At 51.3% G+C, this 12,127-nt stretch overlaps 1 protein-coding gene across 1 annotated transcript in view; it reads left to right on the forward strand.

Moving 5' to 3' along the window:
• DPF3 (double PHD fingers 3) overlaps nt 1-12,127 on the forward strand; it is a 197,986-nt gene that overhangs the window by 118,681 nt on the left and 67,178 nt on the right. Inside the window, 1 exon segment of the mRNA XM_068562581.1 lies at nt 2,914-3,021. Within this exon segment, the coding sequence (XP_068418682.1) occupies nt 2,914-3,021 (108 nt within the window).

Below are 12,127 nucleotides of genomic sequence, written 5' to 3' on the forward strand. Positions count from 1 at the left end.
CAAGCTGAGTGGCCCCAGGCAGCTGATCAACAAGTGTGGTGACCGCAGTCTCAGGGAGGGTGGAGGACTTGGACGAGTGCTGACAGTTTTGACCTCTTGTCACTTAGACCTTTTGTGTATGCTGGTCTGGACCAGTTCCTTCTCACTAACCTGCTTTTGATCAGGTTGGAAATACGATGAAGCAGCGCGTGGGGCAAGAAAGAGCCTAAGGCACAGAGACTCCCATCTTGGCATGGGTGGGGTGGGTTCTGTGCTCCGTTCTAGGGCTCCTTCCTGGATGGTTTGGATGCCGATGGAGGAGTCTCCTGGAGCCAGGAACAGCAGGGGCTAAGGGTCATTCACTTCCCGCGTTTCTGAGGCTGGTTCAGTTCTGGTTGAATTTATTTGATAAGTATTTCTTGATATGCCTGCCAGGCACTGTGCTAAGCATTGGGGATACTTGAGGTGGACATGGTTCCTGCCACCCTGGATCTTATAAAGCCAGTGGAGATGACAGTCTAGTAAGCAGGCAGGTAATGGCAGTGGCTTGGGAAAAATACAGGGAACCTTGGGAATCTACTGGAAAAACCATTAGACTAGGCTTGGTACATCAGAGAGAACATCCAGCCAGTAACTAGATGATGCTTAGACATCCAGAGGTTCTTTGCCAGCTATGGTAACAATCTATAGAGTTCTTAAAAAGAAGAGAGTTGCTCAATTCCCCCCCACCCACCTACATTTGGATTGGGTAGCTCTGGCATGGATTTGGGGCATTGGTGTTAATAAGAAGTCCTCCAGGTGATTTTGGCTTCAGCCTGGATTAAGAATTGCTAATCCAAGATAAGTGGGATTATGGGACCAGTTCTGGGATATGGAGCAGCAGGCCAGCCCTTGTACTTGGCTTCTCTGGGATCCTGGGGAACACCAGCCCCAGAAGTGGCCAAAACATCTGGAAGGGGCTCTGACTCAATGTCCCCATTCAGGAATTATGGGGTGAGAGGTGACACGGCCCTGGAGTGAACCACACCAGAAACATCAAACTATTCCCAGTGATGCCTTCCCTCAAACAGAGGTCAAAACTGGACCTCATATGGGAGCGAGACCAAGCTTAGTTTTTGGATTCATTGTGTCTTCTATAAATCAGTCACAAGTCTGGTTCTCAGGGCTCAAGGCGCTCAGAGCTTCAGGATCCTGCTACTGTGCAGAAGACCTTACAGCTATCAACAAAGTCAAGTATTAGAATGACTCTAGGACCTGATGAGCCCTTAGCTTATAACATCAGAGATATTTCTGGAGCCTGTAGGCTCTATCACCCTTGATGATTTCTAAGAATCAAAGGGGGAAGGGTCAGAACCTCCAGCTTGTTCACAGCCTAGCAACCTGTGGGAGCAGCTGCGTGATTAAAAACGAAACTTAGCACATAAAAAGAATCGGAAAATTTTGTTTCCTTTAATGCTGGAATAGTTGCCTCTGCTTTGGACCCAAATCTATGCATGGGTAGAGATGACAAGTACAAATGAAAAATGAATGAATGGATGCGTAGCAAGGAAACTTTCATAGGTTTTTCTCTGAAAAATGCAAAAATGAATCCGGTTTTTCTCTTAACTTTTAAAACTCCCAAAAGGGAAGACAGCAGATGGGAATAGGGTCCTGATGTTTTCTACTCATGGTCCTAGGTCTAGGAAGTGCCCCTCTCATGGGAGGCTGCCTGTCTCTAACAGCTGTCACATGCCATGTTTACTACAGAAGACCGAGTTGTGACTTCCATGAAAGTGAACTGGAACATATTCTTCCCTTCATTCACTCACTCACTCACTCATTCTGCAAATGTTTAGTTTGATTCTTCTCTGTGTCAGCCACAGTTCTGGTTCTGGGGATTCCGACGTGAACAAGACAAAGTCCCTGTCCTCACCAGGCTTTCACTCTAGTGGGGGTGGGTCAGTGGGCTTGCTGGTTTATTTTGGGGGTGTATTGAGCAGTCTTTTTAATCTGCAAACCGCCTAACCAGTCTTCAGCCCTCTTCCTCTCCCCTCAGCCTCCACCCCCTGCCCTTTTCTCTGGGAACAAACCAGGGTCTAGTGCAGGGAGCCCACATTCCTCCAAGGCCTCTGGCTGCCCAGCATATGCCCCAGGAGCCACGAGAGTGTTGTCTGTTGAGCAGGAAGGCTCCTCATGGGGTGCTCGGCATGACAGATGATGCTGGTGTGGAGCTTTCGTGTCAAAAGTCAAATCTAAATGGTGATTCTTGTTGGGAGACCGTGTGACACATAAGGCCAGCCACTGAACTCCTGCCCATTTTTTTTTTTTTTTTTGTAACGCCCAGGCAGGTGGGCAGGGCTGTACAGGTATGCTGGCTCTGCAGGCTTATATTCTGATGGAGGTTGCACAGGCCTCCCTTTGGCTTCAGCGAGCTGCCAGCAGCTATCAGTGGGTGGAAGAAGCCAGTGGGTAGGAGATCTAGTGCCTTGATCCTGTTTCCTTGAAATGTTTCCCAGCCAGGCTGTCCGTAGGTAGACAGAATGACTTCTGCTGCTCCACCGTGAAGGGAACCTGCTTGACCTGGACAGAGGGGCAGTTGATGGGCAGTAGCTGGATATGCACTGCCTTGGAAACACTGTGATGAGGGTAAATCTGGAAAAGTCCTTCTTGTGGTTTGGAGGTCCCTCTGATCTTCTCCCTAGGCCAAGAGAGCAGAACTGATTTTGGTCACAGTGATGGCTCATTTTGGCACGTGTCTACTGAGGCAGCATGGTAGAGCAGACAGAGCAAGGGTCCTGGGGTCAGATGACCTAGATTCTGCCTGGGTTCTACCATCTACCAGCTGTGTGACCTTGACAAGTCACTTCACGTCTCTGGGCTTCACTTTCCTCACTGTGAATGAGAAGGTGAGATCCAGCCTGGAGCCTTTAATCTTTACACTGTCTCTGTCCACAGGCCTTGCCCCAGGCCAGCTGTACACGTACCCTGCCCGCTGCTGGCGTAAGAAGAGACGATTGCACCCACCTGAGGATCCGAAGCTGCGGCTGCTGGAAATAAAACCTGGTCAGTGCCCTGTGGAGCTTGGCTGGGCCAGCGATGGGAGGGGTCGGGGGTGCTGGGCTGGCTGAGGACAAGGTTGCTCTGCTGCTTTGTCCGTAGAGCTGAGTTTTCCAGGAGAGTGAGCGTGCCTACATGGCACCCTCAGGAATAAACACATCCACGTGCCCCCAGCCTCACCGAGCTTCTCTCCCTCTAGGTGTTTCGGGCCTTCCCCTTCCTCTTGTCTCTCTCTTGCCACCGCAGGAGAGGAGAGCAAGCAGGCACAGTGTGGGAACAGGCCCAGGATGAATGACTTTCCCAACAGAGCCGAAGGAGCTGCAGCTCTTTTGGGCCAGGTGATACCTTCCCATGGCTTCAAGTAAGGAAAACTCGTCCCAGACTGTCTCAAAGGAGGACAGTGCACCATGTACCCTCTCCCACCCTTACTGGAAATGAGCTATTGGAGCATCTTACACGAGTGGGGCCAGTCACTAAAAATAGAACCCATCTTGGACATGGAAATGAAAGAGTTTGAGTTCAGAATTTGCCTCTAGGTGATGTTGATTGCTTTGTGGCCGTGCAGAAGGACTTGATTAGTCTTCTTGACCACTGATCTGTTATTACACTTCTGAGCAGGTGGCAGTCTTCAGACCTTGTTGCAGCGAGGCCAAGTGATTGCCCTGGGTCCTTAGCTTTAAGGGAATGTCTGGTTTGGGGGATGCCAGAGCTGCGACATGACTCAGGGTGGTGGCAACAGTGCTGTTAAGTGGGGCAAAGGCAGAGGTGACATGCCCCCTCCCACTGTCACCAAACAACACAGGCCTGTCAAGGCCAGCTGCCTGGCAATGTTACCTCACTCCTGCCTTTGCACACTGGCTCCTTAGGCTGTGTTTTTTCTGCAAAATCTCTACTTAACAGTTCTTCGGGATGCTCTCTCACAGTTCCATTGTTAAGCATGCTTCAGATTTTCACCCTAACTCACATTTCACTTGTGCGAAAGTTTTATTTGTTAGGGGTGGGTGCTCCACCCAACTTCTCAAATGGCCTTGCACAATTTACAGACCCTTGCAGACACTCCAGGGTGATGACTGGGGTTGTCCCAAACTCCCTGAGATGCAGGTTGTAGGAGAGCCAAGTCTCCTGGATCACGATTGTGAGCCACACGTGTCATTTTACATTTTCTAGTAGCCACATTTAAAAAAGGAAAAAGAAACAGGTGAAATTAATCTTAACAATAGATTCTATTTAACTTAACATATGAATAATATCATTTCAGCCTGTAATCAGTATAAAAATTATGAACGAGGTATTTTACTTTTTTTGGTATTGTTTTTTAATTCCAGTGTGTATCTTTTAACACATTTCATTGCAAACTAGCCACATTTCAAGTGCCACACGTGGCTAGTGGTACCCATATTAGCCAGAGTGGTTCTAGAATTACACTCAAAGTGTAATCCAGTTAAGGATTACCTCATCACTCATCCATGCCACTTCCAAGAGACCAGGACCCAGACCACTTCCAGATCTGGGACAACAAAGGAGGAAGCCCATACCTCCAAAATAAATTGTTCTTATTGACAATCGTTTATGTTTAATAAAGAAACCGTAGATGGTGTGGAGTCACGCCATACTGACTTGTGGTCCGGCCACCTGTAAGTCTGCAAAACCAGTGTTTCTCAAACTTCAATGTGCGTTCTGGGGATGCAGTCCTTGGGATCTGATAAAATGCAGATTCTAAGTCAGCAGGTCCGGGGTGAGGACCAAGATTCTGCATCTCCACCAAGCTCCTAGGTGATGCCTGTGCTGCTGAACTCCCCTTGACAGCCTCTAAGAATGCACTTATGTCTATGATTCTTGGAGCCTCCCTTGGGCTCTACCATCAGTAGAGTTCTCAGGGGAGAGAGAGAGAGGAGTTCCCCTGACTTGTGAGAGACTGGGCACCGGCCTGGAGAGGAATTGTCTCAAGGCATGAGTTTCCTTCCATGTGAGACCTTTCTATGCATAATAAGGAGATGCCACAAGCAATTTGTCATGCCAACACCCGGTTTGTCCCTCCTGTCTTCCTTGGTGTCCCTGCCTGAGTCCAGCCAGTGGCGGGCAGCTTTCAGCAACAAAGGCCAGGGTTAAACGTGGCTTAGACTTGTCCTTGACCCCAGGTCTTCAGAGCTGAGAGCTTTGTCAGGAAACCGGGTCAGGGCAAGGGGAGGGGGTGTCCACTCAGGAATCTGAGGGACCTTGGAGCAGGTCTGAGGGCAGGGCTGCAGAACCGTCCCCTTCTTGTTCAGCCCCCGCCCAGCACAGAGCTCATCTATGACGTCACGGGGTGGGGAGTGGGGAGCCCATCGTGGCTGCTGTGAAGTCGTTTTTTCCTGGGCTGAACTATACACTGATGGAGTCCTCCCTAGGCCTGCAGTCCTCATCCCATCGCCCTCACTGTGAATATGCCATCCTGCCTATGTTTCTTAACTACTTGCTGAAAATAAAAATGTGTCTGTGTGTGGGTGGGATGAGGATGAGAGCTGGGGTGAGCTCTTTGGAATTTGAAAGCATTCTCAATGTCCCTGGACCTATGTATTTCTCACGCCTGACATCACCCCTCCGATCAGTCCTGAATAAACATCTTGCAAACCTCCCACTTGCCTGGGCGTCTGAAGGACAACACACGCAACATTATTTCTCTCCACTGACTGACAACGGAGTTCAGCGTTCTCTGCAGCTTGCACCTGGTTGCAGAGGCGCATGCAAAGTGTTTCAGGGCACAGCCATCACAATTCAGGCAACGTGAAGAGGGGCAGGAGCCTGGTGCCAGAGAGGGGCCTCCCCTGGACCGTTCCCCCAAGAATGGAGCTCTGTCCTTGCAAAGGGGAAGCTGAGCTGGCAGGAGAGAAAGGTGGATAGTAAATATCCACCAGAAGGCCCTGAAGCTGGGCAGATGTTGGGCAAAAGCCAGCTGATTAAAAAAGAGCCTTTAACTTCACTTTTTTTTTTTTTTGAATGAGGAAAAAGGGCTGGGAACAAACTTTTACTTGTGTCCTTCTGGGTTAAATTCTCAGATAGTCTGCTTCGGTCAGTTTAGCATCTTCTGACCCCAGACCTTTTGGTCCCTGTGGTCTGGAGCAGATTTTATCTTTGTTTTAGAGGTTGGGAAACTGTGGCACTGAATTAGGAAGTTAATTTCCCAAGGGGATATCAGTGGTGAAGCCAAGGAAAAGAACCCTTTGGGGGAACCTGTTGGAACTGGCGCCATGTTGCCCAGGACTCAACACGCACATTCATCCTGGTGTCTCAGGCCTGTAGGGCTCGCGGAATGTACCTGAGGCCTTGTAATGCCCTTCCGCTCCGGGACACTTGGGGAGCAGCCTGGCTCTATGCCACCCTTGCCAAATTCCAAGGGTGATGGGAAGGAAGGCAGCCAGGAATAGGGTTCTGGTTCTTTCTCCTGGTTTTTTTTTGGCAGCCATTCAGTGACTGGGCATGAATGACCAGGATAATCACCGCCCTACCACATGTTGGGGGAACATGAACAGTCAGGCAGGGACCCTCAGGGGATGGTAGGCTAGGGTACGGCCCCAAAGCAGAGGGTGCCATAGCTGGCCAACAAGCAAGTCCCAGGGGCACTCGGAGGGGTGCCCCCCAAGGGGGCGGTCCAGGCAGAGGCCTGAGTCCCACCTGTGAGGGCAGCGGTGGAGAGGCCTGCTTTGCCTGCCTGGGGTGCTGTCCCTGCTGCACTGAACTGCCAGAACTCTACAGATGGGAGCAGGCTGTGGCCAACTTCCCCAGCTTTTGAAAATCCTGCATCTTAATTAGTTCCCTACTGCTTTTGTACATGGCCCACATTTTAATAATCTCCGGGCTCCTTCCACCGTTTTCTCTCTGATGTTTGGTGCGATTTCTCTTCTCCTCGAGACAGTCCCCCCGACTCCTCCAGCCCTCCCAGCCCGGGAACAACTTACGGAACGCCGCCGATGTGCCAAGCATGTAGCCTGAGATTGATGGGCCTGTCAGCTGGCTCCCTCTGCCCCCGCCTCCCCGTCTCCCGTGTGCTCCTCACAGGGATGAGCCGGGTGGGGTGGGCAAGATGGGGGGAGGCGGGGAAAGGGACCCGTGGAGCCCCCCGCCAGGTGTGGGCCAGCGGACAACGTGACCGTCCCCCGGCCCACAGAGGAGTCTGGCTGTGTCCTTGCGAGGGGGAAGGACGCTGAGCTCCCACCCCATATGTCTGTGCTTATCTGTCTCTGCGAGGGGGTTCCTTGAGCGTGGTACGGCGGGGAGAATGGATGCCTTCGAGTGCATCAGGGGGAAATGACCAGTCATTTATCTCTTTCCTGCAGTGTCAGAGCTGCAGCCATCCATCCTGGAGGCCGGCAACAGCAGCTTTTTCACAGCTCTTGTTGGCCTTGTGAGCTGGAGAGAGGTGGGCAGGCCACTCCGGCCCCTGCTTCGTGCCCTCCTGGCAGTCTGGGGGAAGGCACTGGTTCCGGGGGACTGGGCCTGGGCCTGTGACACTGCTTGAGTCTCGCAGGGCTCTGGGAGCCTGGGCCGGCCCCGGAAATGGGCGGCAGCTGGGAGTCAGCTGGGTGGCGGCGTGTACAGCTGCTGCAGAGTTTCCATGGCTGGGTTTTTCAGTTGGACCTGGGGGAGCCACGTTTAGAGCATAGGTTCTAAGGCCGTCGCCCTGTTACACCAGGGCCTGTTCACTTGTGTCTCTCCCTGCTGGAAGGTGCACATTTTGAGTGCAGAGGCCCACCCAATCCTTCATCTGTATCCCCAACACCCGGCACCGGACGTGGTGCATGGTAGGTGGACAGCAAAGATTTATTAAAGGGCTGAAGGAAAGAAAGGTGCCTGGTGTCTGGTCTCAAGCTTGAAGAACGTGGCTTAGCGCTCATCGTGCCCGTTGCACAGGTGAGGGAGATTGAGTGGGAGAGGAGGAGCCTTCGGCAGCTGACCTGGCCTCCCCATCTAGCACCCAGCCTGGCCTGTGGGTCCCAGCTTTGCCATCTTGCCTCTCTTTGGTTTTAGCCCATAGGGGCCTTCATTATGTCGAACAGCTGTGCTCTGCAGGAGAAAAGGCCTCCAATAGGAATCACAAGACCTGGGTTCAAGTCCAGACCTCTCCACCCACTGGCTGTGCGATTTGGGGCAGTCACCTACCCACTCTGGCCTTGATTCTTCATCTGAAATGCAGATCATGGCAGCTGCTCTGCTTGTTTCCCGGGGTTGTTCTGAGGGTCCAGTGGGAGGGTGGAGCTGGAGGACTTGGCAGGTGTGAGGAGGCACCATGATGCCACCTCCACGTAGCGCTGCTAGGTGGGCCGAGGGGGCCTCAGCTGACCCTGTTCTGTCCCCAGCACGTGCTCACTGCAGGCAGCTCACTGCCCAGCTGGAAGAGCGTGTGCTGTCTGGCCAGAATGGGAACACAGTCTGCCTTAGGGTCTTTTAAAAGCCCGAGTCTAGTATCTTCTATCCTGAGGAGAAAAGACCTGGCATCTGGCTGTGGGATCTACCTTTCCCAGAACCACAGCTTGCCCAAGCTCACCCCTTGTGTCCCAGAACTGAGTCCTCTCGCATACATTGTCCAGAGCACAGAGATAAACTTGGAAGGCTTCCTCTCTGTTTTACTAACGCCTGTCATCCCATGGTGCTGGGCCAGGCCTGTCTGGCTGGGTCTTTTCTCCTGCCCTTGGCCTAGGCTGACCTGCCTTCTTCTCTGAGAACCGCTCCTCTGTGGACTTGCTCCGGTATGGCTCTGTACCTTTGCCCCTTGGCACTGGGCACCCAGCCTCCTTCACTGTGTGGGGATGCCCCCTGCTCAGGGGCCAGGGGCCTGCTCTCTGGCTGTCTCTAGTAACCAGGACACAGGCACCATGAGGACAGGGCCCTCTCCTAAGCACCAGCTCATTGGCGGGGCTCCACACCTACTGCAGTCACTCCTAACTAGTCTCCTCACTCTGCTCTCACCTTCCTTCAGTTGACTTCACAGTGATCCTGTTAAAATATAGCCATCATCAACCTAAATGCCCACTGACAGACGAATGGATAAAGAAGATAAAGAAGATGTGGTACATATATACAATGGAATACTACACAGCCATAAAAAGGAACAAAACTGGATCATTTGTAGAGACATGGATGGACCTAGAGACTGTCATACAGCGTGAAGGAAGTCAGAAAGAGAAAAACAAATATCATATTAACGCATATATGTGGAACCTAGAAAAATGGTACAGATGAACCGGTTTGCAAGGCAGAAATAGAGACACAGATGTAGAGAACAAACATACGGACACCAAGGGGGGAAAGCGGGCGGGGGGAGTAGTGGTGGTGGTGGGATGAATTGGGAGATTGGGCTTGACATATATACACTAATATGTATAAAATAGATAACTAAAAAGAGCCTGATGTATAAAAAAATAATAAAATAAAATTTAAAAAATATATATAGGCATCATAATGTCACCCTTTGCTTGAAACTGCGAGTGGCGTCAGAATTAGAAGTCAGCATTCTCGCAAAGGCCTACACAACCCTTCAAGGCCCCGGAACTCTCTGAACTGGGCTCCTACCCTTTCCCTGGCTCACTGTGCTCTGGGCAGACAGGCCCCAGTTTCAGGGCCTTTGCGCAATGGCTCCTTTGCTTAGGACATCCTTTGCTATTAGCCGCATGGCCCCCTTGCTGCTCCTTCAGGCTCGTGCTTTTCTGGCCACATCTAAAAGTGGAACCACCCTCCCATCACCCCTGATGCTTCAGCTTCCCCTCCTCTGCTCTGTTTGTCTCCAAAACATTGATTACCATCTGCCATACTATGGGTCTTGCTTGTTTATGTCTTGTTTCTCCCCCACTAGAGTATAACTTCTACGAGGGCAAGAATTTCTGTCTCTTGTTCACAGCTGTGTCCTCAGCACCTAGAACAGAGCCTGGTACATAGTAAGTGCTCAATAATCATTTGTGAAATGAATGAGTAGAGCAAGGCCTCTTCCACATGGTTCTGCTGTGATTTCCAAATCTGCCGCGTGGGCCCCCCTGGAATTGGAGTAGCATCTTGGCCTGTGAGCTGAGTCCCATCCTCAGCCTCCTGTGTCCTCTTAACTGCTCTAGACTTGGCTTCCTCGCTTGCATTCCCCCCTGGGCCCATGCCCAGTTGCAGGGAGCTGTGTCTCACCACGTCTGATGGTCTGAGAGCATCAGAAGGTGAGGAGTTTTGCTGAGAAGTGCAAGGAGAAGGAGACTTTTTAGAAGGGGAAAAGGGGGGGCTCGCATGAATTGAGCATCCCCCCCTGTGCAAACGCTGCGTACCCATTATCTCATCTGGCCCCGTAAGAACACCAGGAAGGGGGCTTTGTTGTACAGATGAGGAGACCAAGGCCAAGTGTGCAGTGTAGGGTACAAGAGCTGAGACTTCACCCCACACAGCTTCTTGCGCTCTCCAGCAATCTGTATTCCCTTGAACCATTTCGCCACTCAGTCCATCCCCACCGTCCTTCCGCTCCCTCACCTTCCCGCTAAGTTGTATCGACTTGGTCTGCTGACCAGCCCAGTGGTGAGCTTCCTTTGATAGTGTGGGTGTTTTTCTGTGTCTCAGGGGTGAGGGAATGCTTATCTACGGTGCCAAGCTCTGGGTGCTGCTTCCAGGGGCCCATCATTGCGCGTTGGCTTAGGGGTGAGTGGGTAGGCACAGCAGAGGGTGGGGACCACAGGGCTCTTGGGGCCATGATCAGTCCTCCTGTTGTGTGCATATCTTGGGCCTCTAAAAGAAGCAGTGACAAGGGCCTGCAGGGTGCAGCCTGGGTGATGGGTCCTCATTGTGAACCTCATCTATTTTGAGCTTTATGAATCACAAAGCAGGGAGTCAAACGCAGCCAAGAAAATGGCACCCCTGAGGAATGAGCAGATGGGTTCCTGGGCCTGCCACCATCTCAGGAAATCAGGGCTTTGGTCCCCTCCAATCTCTTCCTCCGCAGGGTGAGGGATAACAATACCCCTCTCCTTCCCCATGAGCCCGAGAGTCTGTTGGGCATCAATGAAAAAAATGATTCTTAAGCTTCTTGCTCCTTGGTGTAAGTTGATGTATAAACCCAAGGAAATGTGATGAGATTAACTCCTCAAAATAGTAAGTGGCCAGAAGAGAAAACTGCACATTTGTATTTTCAAAGAAAAACTAGCATCGGGTGGAAGAAGAAATCTGAGCACTCGTGATGTAGCAGGAGGATTGTCTGCCATTGTCTGTGGGGTTTCTACCTCCTTTGCACCATAACTCTATCTCCAGGCTCCTGCGTCAGAGAGCACCCGTGATGGATGGACGGATGGATGTGCCTTGTCAGGGTGTTTCACCACGATCTCCCTGGGGGCAGTCTGTCTGTTGGCAGAGCGCAGCCTCCCCAAAGGTGGTATCTCTTGCAAACTCGACAGCTAACAGACAGCTCCTCTCTTTGTATGCGTCCCCAAAGAAGAACTGTCTTAATCTGTTTTTTATATGGCATATTTTATTGTAATCCATATATGACTTGCAGGTTCCCAGTCCTCCATCCCGAGGCAAAAAATGCACGAGGAGTCAGAGGCGCCGTGAGCCTGTGACATCCAAGCGTTTGCATTTTTAAATGACCTGGGATTTAATTACTCACCGTGCTCCCATGTTGCACTTTCAGCCTCGTCTTGCCTGCATCCTGTTAATGAGCTCAGTGGTTCCAACGACCCAGTGGAAGCCTTGCCTTTGGTGCATTGGGTGGCAGGCTTGGGGCACCTGTGTCAAAAGCCTGTGGCTTTGATCTCCACCCGAGAGGATGGCTGCCCTGTCCACAGCCCTGGGGAGAAGCCATTGCTCTTCACTGGTGATTTTTTCTTTCTTTCTTTTTTTTTTTTTTTTGCTTTGCTTTTATTTGTGCTTTCCTTTCCTCCCTCCCTCCCTTCCTTCCTTCCTTCCTTCCTTCCTTCCTTCCTTCCTTCCTTCCTCCCTCCCTCCCTTCTTCCCTTCCTTCCTTCCTTCCTTCCTTCCAAGACTTTCTATGCTTCAATCCTTGTTTGTCTGAGAGGTTTTTTCTTATTTGGAAACTGATTTGCTTCAGCTTGCACAGAAGCTGTCTCTGGTGTGATGGATCGTGCTGGAAGTCACCCAAGGAGTATCTCTGTTCCCA

Source organism: Eschrichtius robustus, chromosome 1 (genome assembly GCF_028021215.1).
Source record: "Eschrichtius robustus isolate mEscRob2 chromosome 1, mEscRob2.pri, whole genome shotgun sequence".
Taxonomy (NCBI): Eukaryota; Metazoa; Chordata; class Mammalia; order Artiodactyla; family Eschrichtiidae; genus Eschrichtius; species Eschrichtius robustus.